Source organism: Girardinichthys multiradiatus, chromosome 24 (assembly GCF_021462225.1).
Source record: "Girardinichthys multiradiatus isolate DD_20200921_A chromosome 24, DD_fGirMul_XY1, whole genome shotgun sequence".
Taxonomy (NCBI): domain Eukaryota; kingdom Metazoa; phylum Chordata; class Actinopteri; order Cyprinodontiformes; family Goodeidae; genus Girardinichthys; species Girardinichthys multiradiatus.
The window spans coordinates 938,195-958,192 of record NC_061816.1 but is presented as its reverse complement, the minus strand read 5'-3'; the positions used below and the strand labels follow the sequence as shown (position 1 = coordinate 958,192).

The window sequence follows — 19,998 nt, the reverse complement described above, 5'->3', positions numbered from 1 at the left end:
GTTTAGCCTGGATAAAGATAATCTAATTTATTTTTGAGCTCATTTAAATACAACAAGTGTCGTCAATGGATGAAAGAAGAGAAATACAATAGAAGAATAAATTTTAAAAAAGAATAATAAACTCTCAGAGATGGTTTAAGTTTTACTGTTTAATAAATAAATCAAACATGTACAATAAAAAAGAAGAAGGGAGAGTTATTATCCACGAGTTACTAATGAAACACAGAGGACATAAAGAGAGAGAGAGGGAGGTCAAAAGACTGTTGGGTTCAACTCTCCATCTTGTCTGTCTGGAAGTCTCACTCCTCTCCCCGTATGCCCGCCCACATCATCTGGTAAAAACTAAACATGTTGAACTGATCACTTAATCCAAGGGTTTACATATGAAACAAAAACTAATTATATTCTGTTTAAATCAGCTTTGTATCTATGCTATTTATGAATTCTTATTTAACCAAACATATAACTATGTTTCTGATATAAATAAAAAGTAAATCAGTAAATAGTTCCAGTTGTACATTTATAGTCTTTATAACATTTAGTTTATGCTCCTGCACCTTGGTTTATCAATGCTCTGTTTCATAGAGCTCAGGTAAACCTCCTTGGTAACTCACAATGATTCTGTTAGTGAGACGTTTTCCCTTGTCCTCATACTTAGGTTTCCTGGCTTTATTCTTTATTTTTCATAAAACACTGAACTTTTCTGTTAAATGAAATCATTATGATGAACACCTTGACCCTCACAGACAGATCTGACTTCCTTTGCATCAAGAATAAAGGTGTTTGTCTTCTAGCAGCTGTTGTCAGTGTTGTAGATGCTCTTCTATTTCATCACTGCTTCAGTCCTTTTTTATCTACCTGCTGTCTTTTAAACTTCTAATATCGTTTAAGTTCGTCTCACCTGAGTTCAGGCGTCCAGGATTTATTCATGGACTGGAAGACAATGACCTGCAGAGGTAGCAAACAGACAAGCAGGAAAAATGCAGGATCTTCATCATTCTCTGCTGAAAGAAAAACAAAGAAACTTTTGTTTGTTGGGAAGCAGGTCAGAGTTGATGGAAGATGGATGGAGATAAATCAGGACAATCCTGGAAGAAAACCTCTTTAAAGCTGCAGAAGACTGGAGACTGGGATGGAGGTTCACCTTCCAGCAGAACAACAACCCTAAACATAGAGCCAGAACTACCAGGGGATGGTTTACATCAATGCATGTTTATGTGTTAGAACGGCCTAGTCAAAGTCCACACTTTGACAATAAACTTTAGGGAAGCTGAATGTGAATTCATGCCACACTTTATATCATCATCATCATCAACTTTATTTATAAATTGCTTTAACAGCAGCCACAGCTGAAACAAAGTGCTGAGCATCAAATAAAATAACAAAGGTAAGCAAACAACAATTTAAATAACTTAAAAACTCAATACAAACATAATAAAAACCAAACAATAAAACAAATAAAATTAATACCTATAAAATCTGAGTGAAAAGTCCCAGTTGTGTTGAAGGCCAATGAGTAAAAATACGTTTTTAAACGAGTTTTAAAAATGGACCATAAAGGTTCCAGTTGAATGAAGGTAAAGCATTCCAGAACCTAAGGGCCCCAATAGAGAAGGTTCTATCCCCTCTAAGCTTCTGCTCAGAACCAGGAATGACCAGAACCAGCTCTGACATCATTGAACCCTGCAAATAACAATCTACATATTTTATTCATGTATTTTATTAGAGATGGACATTCATTAATAATCATAGAGACCACATGGTAAGCAGTACAACAGGTACATAGACATAATAATAATTTAAACTACTTTGGATTAAAACTAAATTTAAAAAAATCCTTTTAAATTTACTTCAGTCAAAATCATCCCAGAAAGATTAAATATTATTAATTCTGATAATTAAGACCTGAAAAAACTACAAACATTATTATTATTATTATATAGTGATAAAGAAATGCTGCAATCAGGGCATTAGGCAGGGCAGAAAATTCTAACTTATAAAAATAATAAAAATGTTCATTAAAGTGTAAATATTACACAACTGCACTAAACAAAAATTAAGATTTTAATCATTTTGTCCTAAACTCGGTCTTGATACCGCCCTCCTGTGGTCGCAGACTGTAATTACACACTACAATCCTTTACATTAGTTTAATAATGAATTTGATTGATGATAAAAAATATGATTGACTGTAAACTGAAAGACAGATGCTGCTGTTCAACATCAGCTTGTAGATCTGCAGCTGCTGATGATCAGAGTTTGTGTTTAAAACAGGAAGCAGAAGTGAAGATCAGCTTCAGAGCTAAAAACCTCCTCCAAGGTGTCTCAACCTGCTGCTGGAGTCTGTTAGCATCGGTAGCTCCTCTCTGAGTCTCTGTGGAGCTGCTTCTAATTCACTCTAACAGAGAAAATGATGATTTTATAGTTTTCTTTAAGTTGAAACTGTTTTCTCCCTGAAATATTAGACTTTTAGTCAGAAAACGATGAATTAAGTTCTTTGCTGAGGAGACTTTATGACAATACACTGAATTATAAAGCTAGCTGCCATATTTATATGAACAGGATGTTTCTGATGAGACTAAATTAAACCCTGCAGTGAATCTTATTCATGTTTAACATCAGTAATTTAAACTGATTTAATGCAAGTGATAAAAGTTTAAATTACAACAAAGAAAGATAAACAAAACATCTGACTGAACAATTAACTGATTAAACAATTAATATGAACAATAGTGATTACAATATCTCACCACCAGTGGGAAATAAGTATTAGTTATTATTATTATTGATAATAAAACATAGTTATCATGAATTGTTTCCTTTATGCCTATTAGTTTTCACCTCAATTAGTTAAAAATAAAATATAACAAAAATCAGACATAATGTCCTTCTGATAGAAACTGCTGTAAAAACAATAAATAAAACTAAATGGACTGTATGAATTATCCTGAAAATAATAATCTACATATTTCAGACTCATATTTACAGTGAAGTTGATTAGAGACAGACCACAAGGTGTCAAACAACTGAATAGAAATAGAAAAATTATTGATCATTCTTCAGTTTCAAAGTTGTGAAATATTTTATTTTAAATTGAATCAAGTTTGTTTAAAATAAAACAATAATGACAAAAGAATCTGAGTTTAATTAAGAGATAATAAATTCCTGAAAATATTATATTGTCACAGAGTCGCCTCAGCAAAGAGTTTTATTGGCTGATTTCTGACTAAAAGTAAAATGTTTCAGGGAGAAAACAGCTTTCAAATCAAAGATCCTTTTATTCCACAAATAACGGAGGAAATTATTAACTTGTTTTTATTGCCTTAATGTGAAAGGACAGACCGGAAGTGAATGATATGTAAATTCTTCACCTTGATTAATTAGCTGCAGTTACCGTCTGTGTCCAGTAGAGGGAAATAATAACCGTCCTGCTCTGATAAAGAGTTTTAGTTTGCGGCTCCGCAGCTAAAACATCAACATTATTCTGACTGTTTCCATGATAATTGAACATTTCATAAATATTCTCCTAACTTTAAAGTAGAAGCTCAGCATCTTAGCGTTTAAAGCAGAGTTGTAGAGCTTAGTTTCATCTGTCTGTTGGAGCTGAACCTCTGCTTTGAGTTTAGGAGCCACAGCTCCTCTGAAGCTGCTGCTGCAGTCTGTTAGCATCGGTAGCTCCGCTCTGAGTCTCTGTGGAGCTGTTTCTAATTCACAATTACTGAGAAAACATTGAAGAAGCCCAGGAGAAGAATCTGTGTTCATTTATCTGACTGGGAACCAGTTAACTCGCTGATCTGAAGCTGGAAACCAGTTAGCTACAGCGCTACAAACCTTTTTTATTCACCAAAACAGTAAAACATTCATAGAGAAAAACACACAAAGAGTTTAAGACATCAACATCTTCACATTTACAGATTTTTCTGTATCAGACATCTTAAATATGCCTCCTTAACTAATTGGGACAAAATTAGGACAAAACTAATAAGAGGAGAAAGAAATTCTCTCCATCAAAAACAAGAAACTTGCTAACATCACACCTGATGGAGAGAATGAACATTTCTAATAGTTACATTTTATAGAAAACTATACAAACAAAAATATCTTAACAAAAACTAAAATAAAAATGTTAAAATGGGTTTATAACAAATTAAATTCTGATATGAAAGATAAATGTTTGATAACAGAGGCTGAATTCATTTATTTAAAGATTTATAAAATTACAAAAACTCATTTTTTGACATCTTTCCAGTTGGTGAAGATTTTATGAAGCAACATTTATGAATATTAAATCTGTCAAACTAAATAATATTATTGATCATATTTTCCATCTTTTTGTCCCTTATTAATATTCCATATTTGAGCCTTTCCAGGAAAACAAATTAAAGTTTTTAAATAATATGTTGTTTTAGAGAATCCAGAATAGATCTTATAAATTAAAAGTTTTCTCTAAATCAAGTTATTTCATTTTTTTCTCCATAGTTTAAACCATTAATTATTGCTTTATGTAAATGAGGAGTTGGGGTCTGATCTGAGTTATTTCTGATTAGATTAATCATGACAGTTGGAATATTATCAACCAACATTACTATAATCCTCAGGGGAACAGAATATTTTATATTTATTATTACTAAATTCCTCTTTATTATTGATCAAATGAACAATGGATCAAATGTGTTTTTCCATCCATCCTTCCATGAAGATTGATTTTCTTCTACTTAGAATCATCCTATTGTTCCACAACGGGACATTATGCCACTAAAGTCATGTTTGGGAATCATTTTCCAGTAAAACAGGACCTGTTGATGGAAGCAGAGAGCTTCATGGGGAACTTAGAAACCTCAAAGTCTCATTTCAGAAGGAAATCTCTGCCTCCTAATGAGTTAAATATGAATGTGGGTAAAGTGAAGCACATGTCCTCGCTACACCTTAGAAACGACTGAAGCCATCTTAGCTTTAGTCACCATTCATTGTTTCAGAGTCAGTCGCTTTTAATCCTCCTTCCTCAGAACTTTTCATCATGTCTGCTTTTCTCATATAATGATGTTTATTTCTCCAGATGAAATTAAATACGAGGGTTTTTATTTCTTTTATAGTGTTTTTAGAAAGGGGTGGAGAATAAGTGGAGTAAATTAATCTGGAGATTCATTCGGTTTTTGTCAATAAACAATCTTCCAAATAAAGTTGAGTCTCTTTTCAACCAATTATTAAGAATCTTCTGGATTATTCATTTGGTTTCTGGATCTTCTTACTGCTACCAGCTTCTGAATCCTTGAATATCCATATTCCTAAGTAACAAACCTGCTTCTTCACTGGGATATTATACAACATATTTTCCAAACTATGATGAAGACTTAAAAGTTTCCACTTGTTCAGATGAAGAAACAGGCCTGAAGCCTGGGAGAAGAACTTCACCACCTGAAGGGCGACAGGTATTTGTTCCTTATTGATTAAAAACAATGTGGAGTCATCCGCTAATTGACTGAGAATTAGTTTTTGTCCATCTATAGTAAAGCCTTCAGTTTCAGAGGTTTTAACAGGATGGACAGCAGCTCTGCCACAGGAAGAAATAACAATGGAGATAAACTTCACCCTGGTCTTCTGCCTCTTCCTAGATTGAATCTTGTAGCTTCAGGAAGGGAAACATCTGTTTATATCTGTGTGCAGCATCCTAATTAGATCCAGAAAATATTCTCCAAACCCAAAATGTTTGAATGGATCATAAATGAAAGGATGTTGAACTGAATCAAAGCTTCATGAAAGTCCAGAAATAAGATCTAAGCATCGTCCTCAACTAGATGACTGTAATCTAGAAGATCTGAGACCAATCTGATAAAGACAGGAAGATTTCTGGTATCGAAGCTCAAACTGGATGAATGATGCAATTCTTCTTAAACCATCAGTCTTCATCTTACCTTTATCTTTATGTTAAACTCACAAAGATGTAAATTAACAAACTATTTTGACTTTCATCCAATCTTTCATCCAAAAGACACACAGCAGATCAGCCTGTGAGGATTGTTTCTGCTAATATCTCCTCAGCAGAAGGAAATGAGAAGCTCTTTGTGGGTTCATTGTAAAGATGTAATTCTGCTTAAAATATCAAGCTTTAAATCTCTCAAATCAGACCAAAACTCACAAAGTTATGAACTTACAAACAAAAGCTTGCTCCATCCAAACCACGTCAGGTGAAAGGTCAGACAGTCAAACAGGAAGTGAAGGCTTCCACTTCCCTTATAGGGCGGGACCAGGAGGACTCCACTAACAGGACTGGATATCTTGGTAATTGTCCACAGATCACATCTCTACAGTCTGTCTGTCCATCTGATCCATGAATAAACTGAAGCTGACATCAGGAGACACCAGAAATCACTGCTTTGTCCTCAGGACGGATCAGAACCTTCACAATACAGCAGATGGTCTCTGATAAACTGTTGGAGATGATGACCTCAGAGTGGAAAGTTTGAACCATGTTTCATGTATCATGTGTGACCTGGTAGATCAAGGTGTTGGTTAGTATGAACTGCATGGGCTTCATCTAAAACCAACTGTGTCAGGGTTTAAACGCAGCAAACTGGAGGAAGGACAGACAGGGTATGAAAGACAGAAAACATCTGATTCATGGAGACACTGATCAAGAATGATCATATCTGTGCAGCGTCCCAACTCAGTTACCTTCTGCTACAACTAATCTGTCCACTAGAGGGAGCACAGACTCTGATTAGGATGTTTAGGTGAACCTACGTTTGGTTGGATGGTTTATAAGTTGGATGGTTTTATTAGATAAAATTGCAAAATATGTCTTTTTATCTAATTTCCGGATTGAATCTGTGATTCAGTGATTGTGAATTTAGTATCGTGTAAAGAATTATTAACAATTTATTTCATTCTAAAGTTTTAAGATTCATAGTTTGTTTGTACTTTCTTGTATTAAGGTTTTCTTTTCTGTTCCTTCCTGTTAAAAGGGAGTTTTTCCTCTCCACTGTCGCTACATGCATGCTCAGTATGAGGGATTGCTGCAAAGTCAACACCAGTGACTGTCCACTGTCTCTACATGCTCATCCAGGAGGAGTGAATGCTGCAAGTCACTGACTGGATGCAATCTGCTGGGTTTCCTTAGATAGAAAAACTTTTTATCCAATTTGAATAAATAACTGAATCTGTTTGATAGTTAGGATTAATTAGAATGTATGAACCTGACTTGAAATCTGTATGATTCAACTGGTTTGACTTTGTTTAGGCCTTGAGACGACGTGTTGGGAATTGGAACCATATGAATAAACTGAATTGAATTGAAACTGACTTGAATCTTTTTTATTTTCCAGTGGTAATGAATAAACACATAACTAAAATGTGCTTCATTTACTGTTTATTTAAATTAGTTAAAGCACTAGAACAAATACACTAAGTTAACATCTTACCACTAGCATTGCTTAGCAATCTCATAATCACTTAATTCCTCTAACATCAGCACCAAAAATAAATGAAAAATATAAAAGATGAGTCGGGTCTCGTAACACTGAGGCAATAAGACTAAGATTTAACCAACGTTTTAGTGCAGAAGGATCTTCTGATAACCTGATGAGTTTTATCTTGTTTCTTGGAAAAAACAATAATTACCACAATTCTTTAAAGAAACTGTTTTACATCATCTCCATTATGCAGACGACTATAACATTAAAGAAGTTTAAAAGAGTTTTTGGACCGATGGTCTTGCTGGTATCAAAATGTGAACAGTTCTGATGTTGCAGCACCAGCAGGAGATTCTAACCCCGACTGCTGAAAATATCATTACTTTTGTTGTTATTGTTGCTTTGAATTAAAAACAGTCAACCTTAATCCTAAATCCACTGAGAATACAAACCCAGTTATTGACGGGACGGTCCAGGCATGGCCTATTTCTACCTACTGACACTTTCTTCACTCACTCCCTTACTTCATTGAAAGCAAACATCACACTGTGTTCAACTGGTGTCAGGAAGTTTCTAATGTGTGCAAGAAATTTCTAAAAAGTTAATTCAAAACTTCTCATGCATAAAAAAACATTTTTTCAATCAAAGTTATGGAGTAAGGATAATATTGTTCTAAGATTTCCTTGCTATAAACCATAACATGAACCAAGAAGTTGTGTAAACTGTTTTATTACAACAATCATCATACATCAAATATCCTGCAGATTGCTTGATAAAGGTGGTAGTTTTAAAATCTAACAGAAATGAGGAGTTTACAAGATTTCCTCCATATATGCATCAACCCATATGTCATTAACCCTTTTATTAATTCAACTAAACTCTAAAACTAAGTGCATCACAGTCCGTGCTGCTTGGTGAAGCATTTACAGGCCTTCAAAATCTAACAGGAAAAATATTTTATTTGCAATATTCATTTGTATTTTTAAACTCTGTATTATCTCGATACATTTTATAGAGTAAAGAAAGTAACGAATGTGTTTTATTTTGGTATCATATGATGACAATGGAAATATTTGGTGTTTCATTAGGTGTAAACTTTAACTGCTTTAAAATGAGTGATATGACTCGTGTCTGACGAGAGACCGGAACACAAAGCTTGACTGAAATGAGTTTTAGAAAATGGTTTTGAAAAAGTTCCCTTATGGTACCGACAAAACTTTCTTTAAGGCTTGAGATGCACAGTTTGGGAGGTAGAACAAATGTAAACGGGACGTTCTAAGGCTACCATGAACTGGACCAAAGCAACGCAGACGCATCCTGACATAAACTAACATGTTTTCTGAGATTCAGTAAAGAAGAAAGACTTAAGACCCTCATTCTTCAGCATAAAAACAATCACATCCCACAGAAAAGTCATTATTAATATATTAGAATATTGCAGCTGGTCAAACCAAAACCTCTTGATTTCAGACACTATGAGGAAAGTCAGGCCTAAAGTACTTCTCATTATAAATTCATTTATGAAGGGAACTTTAAGTTTGCAGGTTTCTTGACACTGTGTTGTCTGTTGGGAAGATTCAGTATTTCTGACTGGTGAGCTGAGCTGATACTTTCTGACTGGTTCTGCTTCCAGGATTTAGCCCAGAACTGAACCAGCTGGAGGTTTAGGATCGGTAACAAAGATTAATTAGAGAGTACAAACATTGTGGTTTATTAGAAGAACTTTTCTTTCTGCTTAATGCAGAATATTTGCCTGACTTTACTGCAATTACATATTAAACAAAAACCAAAATCAATAACTAAAAACATGGTGTTCAAGATGTTTAAAACAGTCATGATATGAGATTGTTTAAAGATTTCTATCTTATTAAAATAAAGTTTGTAAGGTTACCTGATGAGACTTGTGTTTCCCAAACATTTGAAGATAACTATCAAGTTAAAAGCTTAAATAATCATGTAGATGATTAGGCTGCAGAGTTGTTCAATTAGCAGCTCTTGAAAAATTTATTCCAAGAAAACAAAAACAGAAAAGGAAGAAATGAAATCTGTACATCTGTGCTTTGCATAAATGATCGATCAGATGTTTTGTAGTAGAACAAGAAGAAAGCTGCACAGTTTCATGAGTCTTAAACTGATATATTGCTGAACTGTAAATAACAATTATACAGTTTTCTAATATTGTATTTTTAGTTATTCAGTGATCGTCACACTAATCTGTTAAAGTGTAACCAACCCTAAATAATGTTGCAGGAGTGTGTTTTACTGTTTGTTTTTTTTGCTTGATCAAGAATAAAATGTGAGACCTTTCTGCTTTAGTTCATTGGCTACTTTATCTGCATGGAAACCTCTTTCCCTCCCTTGATTAACCTTATTTCTCTGCTGAACTAATAGTTCTGTAATAGATCTGTCCCACTGAGTCCTGCTTTTACCTAAGAAAATACTTGTGGCTCTTTTGATTGATAAAAAATTGGAAAATAAAAGCAGATATCAGTAAAAGTCTAGAAATATGAGTTTACCAAAATAATTAAAGAAGAATGTAAGCGATTATAAAAAGAAACATGTTAGTTGTGGTAGTGAAGGGAAAAACAACTAATGGAGATAAAACTGTGCTTGGGTTAGGATCTGGTTGTGAGTAAATCTTTGGTTTTAACGCAATTATACACAAATTGTAGGTGTGGTTTAGAATAAGAGTTTTTTTGTGGTTATTAACAGGATGCATTCATCACATTAAATATTTGATCTATATTAACCTTTTATCTAAACTGCATAAACACCTTTTCATCTTAATACAGGAAACAACTGATGGGAACGTAAGTTTTATCCTCATTAAGAAAGTGGATATTTTCTTCCCACATCATCAGATTTACTGTTTCTCTATGTTGCATCATCTCCATCAGTGATCGGGTCAGTACCTTTAGTTGTGTCTGCATGTTTCAGGGTGATGTTGTGGAAATATGTGGCGGCACAGAAGAAGAAGAGTGTGTGGAGGACAGGGCTGAGGAGAGACCTCCAAGCTTTCCATTGTTAGTGAGAAAATCCTCAACAATGGCATCAATGTTTTAAAACATTGACTGTGCAGCTTTTACTGCTATTTTCAGGACAAGGTTTATTTCAGTAGACCTGTATCCCCCCCATCATCCCCCTGGACCTCCACCGCTCCCTCAGGAGGTGACCGCTGAGGAACACCACAAGCTGCTCATGTGCTTCCAGGAAGTAGAAACGTTGAATCCTGCAACCATTTACAGCAGGAAATACAACAAACACCAATATTCCTCCATCAGTTTAAGATGTAAACAAAAATAAAATCCTTTAATTTAGGTCATTTTCTAATTAGCTCAACTTTTGATGTTTTTTACCTGATTCTAGATTAACTTTAAATATTTAAAATCTCTGAAGATGATAATTATTTCAATGGTTTTCTGGTCAGTTTCTCCTTCTCTAACCAGTATGGAGGTACATTGATATGTTGCTGCAACTGGCTGAGCCTGATTTCTTATGACGGATGGTGTGGCGGAGGACTCCAGAATGCACAATGAAAGCAATATGAACTGAAAACATCCACATGAAAACAAACCTAAACAACTACAGCACCACCTGAAAAACAATAAAAAGAAAGAGATTTCAAAACTCAACAGTGAGAACAAAAATGAGAAAAACCAAACACCTTTAAATCATAACATTTCTAGATCATAGAACAGAGTTTTTAAAAGCTTGCTTTGCCTTCATTCCTGATATGGCGTTTTTTTATTCAAAATAAACTTGGTTAATTAGAAAGAAAATCATCAATATGGTCATTTTACTAAGACTTCACTGGAAGTAAACCTTAAAATGTCAAATGTGTGACTGTCTGGCCAACAATGTTAATAAAAACAAAAACCTTTGCAGGAAAGACTTTCAATGAAGCCACTAATTGAATATTTTCGTCTCCAGGACTTAAATCACTGGGCGGAAAATCTGTGTTGGTGGAGATTATTCTGCCCTCTGCTGGTCAACAGATGAACTGCAGGAAGTCAGATAGAAGTAATATTCTGTCATGAGGGCCTACGTCATCACGTAAAATATGTTTTATTCAATGTTTTGTTTATCTGTTTATTATATAGAATAAATCAGGAAATTATTTGTTTCTTAAGTTTATTCAAATTATAAAATCAAGTAAAAATCTGTTCACTGCAAATTAAAATTAAAAACATATTGAAACAAAAGCAGAGATAAAACCTAAGGTGGGGTTAAATTAGAATTATAGTCATGAGAGAAAGTATTCACACCCTTACTGATTTCATCTGTTTTTGTCTTTTTGTTCCAGTTAAATGTTTCAGATCATCAAACTAAACTTAATATCAAAGATAACCTGATTAAATACAAAAATTCAGAATTCCTCAAACAGAAAGAGTTCTGGGTTTTGGTGCCGTCAGAAACCAGAGAGAACAGAACTTTCTTTGGTGTTCAGATTGGCAGCAGGAAGCTGCTGCAGGTTAATTATTGAAAATGTTGAAGTCATATAAAGTTACAGCAGCTGATCTTTGACCTGAGCTGAACTTTAAGACTGATTTCAGAGTGAAAGCAGCTTTCAGACTCAGAGGACCGATGAAGGAGAAGAAGTCCAGGAGTTTCTCTTCTTCTACACAGACCTGGTCCAGACAGCAGAGAGCTGCAGAGTGAAGAAGTTCATGAGAAGAAGCTGAGTAAGTCCCTCTTTGTTCCTTCAAGTCTCCAAGCAGAGATTTAGTCTCCTGATGAGACACGAGTCAGATCACATGAGACTGCAGAGCAACAGTCTGTGAGTTGATGAGGAGCTGCAGGTTGTTCCCAACAGGAAATAAATCCCACTCTACACTTCCATCCCATCTGCTGCTGCTTTCTGCTCCAACAGACCAACTCTGACTGCAATGTGCTGTTGATCTCTGGGAAAACTCTCAGACTGGAGTCCTGACATCAGGTCCTGGTGCTGGACCGGACTCTGATACTGGACTCCAGTTTAATCTTTAACTGGTTTTATGGCAGATCAGAGTTCATGTTTGGAGCCTCTGTTGATGAAGGTGGAATAATGCTGACTCATCAGTCAGTGACTGCAGGGGGATTTCCATGAAGAAGATATAATAGGAGCCAGTGAGCGCCCCCTGCTGGTTTCTGTCAGTGTTGTTGATCAGAGATGATGTTCAGCTGAATGATGAGTGTTTCCTCCTCAGATGAAGGTAGAAGGTGTGAACTGAGCAGCATGGATCAGTGTGAGGACAGAGAGGACAGAGTCCCTCCCTCTAAAACCACTCTGTGTGGAGAACATGAGGACCAGAGCAAAGTTCAGAGGTCAGATCACCATCTCTAACTGTCCAGGACTCTTCTCCATGTCAGAGTTCAGCTCTCACATCACCAAACCATCTTTATTCACAGGAAACGATCAGAACCAGAACCTGGACCTGAACCCAGCTGTGTGTCCTTAAAGAGCAACATGTCAAAGGATCATATTATTAATTTTAAATCAGATCAACGTTCAGCTGCAAACAGGTGAGCTGTTTCTAAATGTTCAAACTAATTAGTTGAAACTAACTTCATTCCAACATATTAATGAGAAAACAACTCTTTCTCACACATGTCTGTGTTCACATGTGAAGCAGTGTGTGATGGATGCTAAATCATGGAAATAATCAAACCATTGTATTATTGTGATGATATGAAATGATCTTGTTAGATGATATTGGAGCTAAAATCAGTTGTTCTTCCATCCAGTTGAATCATTCTGTATCACCTTGTGTCACATTAGTTCATCAGAGTTGGTGCTTCTGCAGAGCTTAAGGTGACTGGACATGTAGGCAAGTCATGATGCTGATTCAAGGATTAGATGTCAACTAAATAATCCAAACTAAATCTGATGGAAAACATGATCTCTCACTGTTATCTGCAAACATCAGTGAAATCAACAGCTTCTAAAGTACATTTGTGTTCATTCAAAATGATCATCAGTCTTATTATCAGCAAACTGCTCCACAGTCTCCTTCAGCAGCCACTAAATGTCATCAACAATACAAGATCATCTACGTGCTGCTGTGATGAAGTCTGATGATGAGAACAAGATCAATGTTTTAGAGGACATTTAGTGTGGATTACTTGATTTATGAAAGGTCCTTGAATGCACCACCATGGCCTGTATGACCATAAAAAGCTTTCCAGAAGCTCAGAAATGATGAGCTGAGAATAAAGCTGCTGCTCTAAAGGGGTTCCATCATCAGTTTAAGACTAGAACAAGTAAAACAAACGACAAGAAGATAAATGAACTTGTTTCTCCATCAGCAGTTCTGACTCTGATCCAAAGGAAGAAAGTTTGTCAGGATAGAAGATCAGAACACATCAAACACTGTTCTACAGAAAAACTTTCTGATTATTGTTCAGTTCCTGCTACCAAACCAAAACATCATCCCTTATTAATGATCATCAGAGCTAATTATTAATCCATCATTAATATACGGTTTACAGTGAAACCAGGAATATTTGGATCCTCTTCAAACAAGAGCCACTGTGAGACACTTTAGAGTTCTGAGCTTCAGGGTTTAACTTTAAATACATTATTAGACTAAGTTTGAATTCAGTGTGTTTCCTTCAGGATCCAACAGACCCTCAAACCAGAACCAGAACCAGAACCCAGCTGTGTGTCCTTAAAGAGCGATGCTTCAAAGGGTCATGGTTTTTTTTTTAAATCAAAGCAACCTTCAGCTGCAAAGAGGTGAGCTCTGTCTAAATGTTTTAACTGTATGAAACTGAATTGATTCAGTTTGAAATGTTTTGATTCCACATTTTTCTACATTTTTATTCCTATTTATGAAACTGTTTGTTTTTGCTGGAAGCTTTTCTACAAATTCAGTCTCCAGTGAGTTCAGGGTAAACATTGTTGGAGGTGTTTCTAAGTGTCTGTAGTTCACCTGTTGGTCCAGCAGGGGTCAGGCTGATTCCAGCTGAAGACATAATTCAGGTTCACCATTTTAAAGAAATAATCAATGACAAAATAAGTGTGTTCCCAGTTCAGACTCTAGTGGATTGTTTTGTTCCTGAATTTGTGCTTCTGATGTTTTTCTCCCTCAGTTTTAATTCATATGTTGAATCAGACGACTTTTAAAGTGAAGAACTAAAGGAGGGCAGATAATACAAGATAAATGACCAAATTAACAACCAACCCTTTTTATCTGATCATATTTAACTCGTAGGTTTAAGTGTGAGACTTTAAATAAATAGAAACGCACAAATGTTTAAGACAAGTTTTTACTGGTGGTGAAGATATGGAACAAAAACAAAATAATTAACCTGTAAAAATACCTGAACTTTATTTACTAAAGTCCAGTTTTCTTTCAAGTCAATTTAGTTTTTTCTTGAATCTAAAAAAGTAAAATTAAAACTAGGTTTTCTTTTATAGAAAGTAATAATATTTTCATTGAAAGTAAAGAAATGAGTTGTTGCAGCCACCTTCTTACCACACAGCAACATTATTTCTGGACATGAATCCTCCTGTTAGCTCTCTGCAGATGTTGGACGATGTTCATCATGAAGCACACAGATTCATCTCAGGATGTAAACCTCTTACCTACCTTTGGACTTTGTTCTGTCTGATTAACTTGCCTTCATTGTTCTCACACAGACTGTTGCACTGGAATATTTTCATTTCCAGATCAGTTCTTGGCTTAATAACTGTGTCTCCAGCTTCCTGTCAGTCATTGAAACAGAGCAGCTGCAGCCTCTGATCACAGACTTGTATTAGATTTACTGTTCCTTCAGTAGGGTTAGGGTTAGGGATGCTAAAGGTTGGAACAACTCATTTTCTAACAAACTACAAAAGGGATTTAAGAAATTTAGGAAAGACAACAACTGTTCAAATATTCTACATCTACTAAAATATTTTACAATGAAGCCGATCAAGAACATTTATTGAAATGAAATTCAAATGTCCACAACTGAACCACTGGTCCACAATCTGCTTCATGTTCCTCTGGATGTTCAGTTTAAAGTTCTTGTAATCAGCAAGTGGAACAACTGAGCATTTAGAGCTCTGAGAAATCAGCCATGTTTCAACACAGTTACCATGACAACTCAAACTCTGCTCAGGTAGGAACTTCCCCTCTGGGGACAGCTGTCCCTGAATGGGAAAAGACACGTAGCTTTTGGAGCAGGACACCACATGGACCTTCGTCTTTGTCTGTTTGTTGTTCTACAGAATGTGAGCTAATGCTTCCTGGTTCCTCCACAGAGTGGACCAGCAGAACTCAGAGGTTCCCAGTGGTCCGTCTGCCCAGCAGCATCAAACACATCTGGACTCCATATTTATGGTCTGTACATGTACAACAACTACTTCTCCATCGGTTCTGTTCACAGTCATCTCCATGCTGCACTTTGTAGACCAGAGGACTGTCAGTCTGTCCAACATGGACCTGATGTTTGGCTCCATGATCTCAGTCTGATGTGTCCTTCATATATTGTTCTGTTCCAGCTGCTGGAGGACAACATTGTTACTTTTGTGAAGAACGAGCTGAAGAACATCCAGAAGGTTCTGAGTCCAGATGACCCAGAAGGCTTAGAGAGTCAGTGGGGGGATGAAGAGGTGTTGGAAGGTGAGGATGAAGAGAAGAGGAGGAGCAACAGAGAGGCTTTTGTGAAGATCACACTGAACTTCCTGAAGAAGATGAAGCAGGAGGAGCTGGCTGAACGTCTGCAGAACAGTAAGAGGATTTCTCTACAGATTTAACCTGGAGATAAAATCATGTGCTTAGTGATATATTATGGATGCAGAATTACATAATTAATATCCTTTTCAATATTTATTTAAAATGTGTTTAACTTCTGTCTCAAAACAGAACATGTTGCTTCAGTTTGTCAACATAACCTTAAATCTGGTCTGAAGAAGAGGTTCCAGTGTGTGTTTGAGGGGATCGCTAAAGCAGGAAGTCCAACCCTTCTGAACCAGATCTACACAGAGCTCTACATCACAGAGGGAGGGACTGGAGAGGTCAATGATGAACATGAGGTCAGACAGATTGAAACAGCATCCAGGAAACCACACAGACCAGAAACAACCATCAGACAAGAAGACATCTTTAAAGTCCCACCTGGAAGAGATCAACCAATCAGAACAGTGATGACAAAGGGAGTGGCTGGCATTGGGAAAACAGTCTTAAGCCAGAAGTTCACTCTGGACTGGGCTGAAGACAAAGCCCACCAGAACATCCAGTTCATATTTCCATTCACCTTCAGAGAGCTGAATGTGCTGAAAGAGAAAAAGTTCAGCTTGGTGGACCTTGTTCATCACTTCTTTACTGAAACCAAAGAAATCTGCAGCTTTGAACACTTCCAGGTTATGTTCATCTTTGATGGTCTGGATGAGAGTCGACTTCCTCTGGACTTCCACAACAAGGAGATCCTGACTGATGTTACAGAGTCCACCTCAGTGGATGTTCTGCTGACAAACCTCATCAGGGGGAAACTGCTTCCCTCTGCTCTCCTCTGGATAACCACACGACCTGCAGCAGCCAATCAGATCCCTCCTGAGTGTGTTGGCATGGTGACAGAGGTCAGAGGGTTCACTGACCCACAGAAGGAGGAGTACTTCAGAAAGAGATTCAGAGATGAGGAGCAGGCCAGCAAGATCATCTCCCACATGAAGACATCAAGAAGCCTCCACATCATGTGCCACATCCCAGTCTTCTGCTGGATCACTGCTACGGTTCTGGAGGATGTGTTGAAGACCAGAGAGGGAGGAAAGCTGCCCAACACCCTGACTGAGATGTTCATCCACTTCCTGGTTGTTCAGACCAAAGTGAAGAAGGTCAAGTATGATGGAGGATCTGAGACAGATCCACTCTGGAGTCCAGAGAGCAGGAAGATGATTAAGTCTCTGGGAAAACTGTCTTTTGATCAGCTGCAGAAAGGAAACCTGATCTTCTATGAATCAGACCTGACAGAGTGTGGCATCGATATCAGAGCAGCCTCAGTGTACTCAGGAGTGTTCACACAGATCTTTAGAGAGGAGAGAGGGCTGTACCAGGACAAGGTGTTCTGCTTCGTCCATCTGAGTGTTCAGGAGTTTCTGGCTGCTCTTCATGTCCATCGGACCTTCATCAACTCTCGTGTCAATCTGATGGAAGACCAAAAAAACATTTCTGTTGAGTCTAAATTATCTAAGAAACCAAATCTAACAAGTTTCCATCAGAGAGCTGTGGACAAGGCCTTACAGAGTCCAAATGGACACCTGGACTTGTTCCTTCGCTTCCTCCTGGGTCTTTCAGTAGAGACCAATCAGACTCTCCTGCAAGGTCTGCTGACAAAGACAGGAAGTAGCTCACAGACCAATGAGGGAACAGTTCAGTACATCAAGAAGAAGTTCAAACAGAACCTGTCTGCAGAGAAAAGCATCAACCTGTTCCACTGTCTGAATGAACTGAATGATCGTTCTCTGGTCCAGGAGATCCAACAGTCTCTGAGTTCAGGAAGTCTCTCCACAGATAAACTGTCTCCTGCTCAGTGGTCAGCTCTGGTCTTCATCTTACTGTCATCAGGAGAAGATCTGGATGTGTTTGACCTGGAGAAATACTCTGCTTCAGAGGAGGCTCTTCTCAGGCTGCTGCCAGTGGTCAAAGCTTCAAACAAAGTTCTGTAAGTTCTGACAGAATTTGGGTTTTGATACCAGGAGCTAAAACCAGGAAAGAGTGACTATTATCCTGGATGTTCTGCTCAACAACTAAGGATTTATTAGAAAGAATAAATGTTAATGTTTGTCTGTCAGTTCTCTCAAAATGTGTTTAATTAAAATTAACACTTGTTAAGTTGTTTTAGAAACTATTTAACATTTTTATCCCACAAAACCGGACTGACACTTAGAATCTGGTACCAAAGTGGTTCGTCTCATGACAGTGGAATAAAAGTGGTTAAATTTAGTTATTTCTTTTTAACTTTTAACATAAATTATGTCTAACTTTTTTAGACCCCAACACAGTTTTAAATACTTTTTCTATGTTTTGTCATAAGAACCTCTGATTTATTTCAAAGAGACTTAAAACGAAAAAAAAAAAATGGTCCAGTTGGGTCCAAAAGTTCCTCAGGGGTTAAACAGGCTGACATTATCATAGAACTGCTGGGGTTAAAGGTCACAGCACAAACTTCCTGCTCCAGAGGCAACATGTTTCCTGAAAATAGTGACTAGAATTTAAAATAACAGAATATTGCTGCTTGGTTCTGATAATTAATATTCAGATTTCTAGTTGCTGTTCTGTTCTCTTAATGTTCTTCCCTTTAGTAGTAACTTTCCTTCTATTTCCATCATTATTTTTATTTACTGCTCATCCCACAGTGTTTGAAGGAGGAGTAAATATGGATCAGAGCATGTGGTCCAATCTGGAATAGTGTTATGTGGAAACATCATTTAGTTTTCCACTATTTGCAAACAGCTGCAGGATATTTTCACTAAAACAACAACAGGTCGTGTTTGCAGCTCAATCTGTACAGATTAAAACATCATTCAAAGTTTAAGTGGGTCACAGAACATAGAAATTTGTCTAAATCACATTTTGTTTTGTTTCAGGGTTCTGACATTCATTGCATTGATTTAGAGTTTCTGAGCTCTTATTTCATGAAGCAGTTTCATCTGTCTTGTTTAAAACTATAACATGTTTTTATTTAGTTTTATTCCATCAGAATTGTTCTTATTCATTTTGATCTCTGTCTCTTCAGATTGAAGAACTGTAACCTCTCAGAGAGAAGCTGTGAAGTTCTGGCCTCAGTTCTCAGCTCCCAGTTCTCTAATCTGAGAGAGATGGACCTGAGTAACAACAAGCTGCAGGATTCTGGAGTGGAGCTGATGTCTTCTGGACTGAAGAGTCCAAACTGCAAACTGGAAACTCTCAGGTCAGAACATTATTAATGCCTTCATTAATCTGAACATTAGTTTGATACATGTGTGCCTTATGAATACACCCTTGTTTTGTACCCAAATACATGCAGAATGTTTATATGTCGAACTAATTTCCCTTTTCCACTGGCTCAATTTGGCCCGACTCGGCTCCACCTGGCTCACTTCGTGAGCATTTCCATTACTGTTATTTCAGTGCCGGTACCTACTTTTTTGGTACCTCCTTCTTAGCAGGGCTAAGCGAGGCCGAGTCTGTACTGTACGTGATGATAATGAGAGGCTGTTCACTGATTGGCCGTAAGAGTCGACTAGTGTAAAAAAAACAACCATATTCAAACGTGCATTCAAGCGAGTGAGAGAAACATATGATGGAGTCTGCACAGTTATCTGGAAAAGTCACTCTTTGGAGCATCGATGAGGTGCAAGCTTTTCTGGCGATCAAAGGATTTCAGTTTATATCTTCTTGGAATTGAAGAAGAACCCCAATCAAGCTCACAAATACGACACATGATGCTTTAAAGACGCGCCTCCAGGAGGTGTTCCCTTCAGTGGAGCGAAAGCGGGTCTATGGAAAGGCAACACACAACGTGCAGAGCCGTGCGGAGCTGTTCCGTGCTGGCCAAATTGAGCCAGTGGAAAAGGGGCATAAGTCCTTAATGCAACGTTCTGTATTGCAACTTTTAAAAGTATCACCAAAACAAAACAGAGAGG

At 36.9% G+C, this 19,998-nt stretch overlaps 1 protein-coding gene across 3 annotated transcripts in view; it reads left to right on the top strand.

Annotated features, from left to right (window-relative positions):
• The first annotated feature begins 10,558 nt into the window (after positions 1–10,558).
• LOC124861402 (NLR family CARD domain-containing protein 3-like) overlaps positions 10,559–19,998 on the top strand; it is a 373,247-nt gene continuing 363,807 nt past the window's right edge. For 2 of the 3 annotated variants that reach the window (XM_047355130.1, XM_047355129.1), the window contains exons 1-8: positions 10,559–12,091; positions 12,596–12,713; positions 12,798–12,911; positions 14,005–14,124; positions 15,637–15,715; positions 15,877–16,105; positions 16,241–18,035; positions 19,110–19,283. In XM_047355130.1, coding sequence (XP_047211086.1) covers positions 12,625–12,713; positions 12,798–12,911; positions 14,005–14,124; positions 15,637–15,715; positions 15,877–16,105; positions 16,241–18,035; positions 19,110–19,283 — 2,600 coding nt within the window. In that variant the 5' untranslated portion in view covers positions 10,559–12,091; positions 12,596–12,624. The remainder of the gene's footprint in view (positions 12,092–12,595; positions 12,714–12,797; positions 12,912–14,004; positions 14,125–15,636; positions 15,716–15,876; positions 16,106–16,240; positions 18,036–19,109; positions 19,284–19,998) is intronic. The other variant, XM_047355131.1, reaches the window with a different exon arrangement.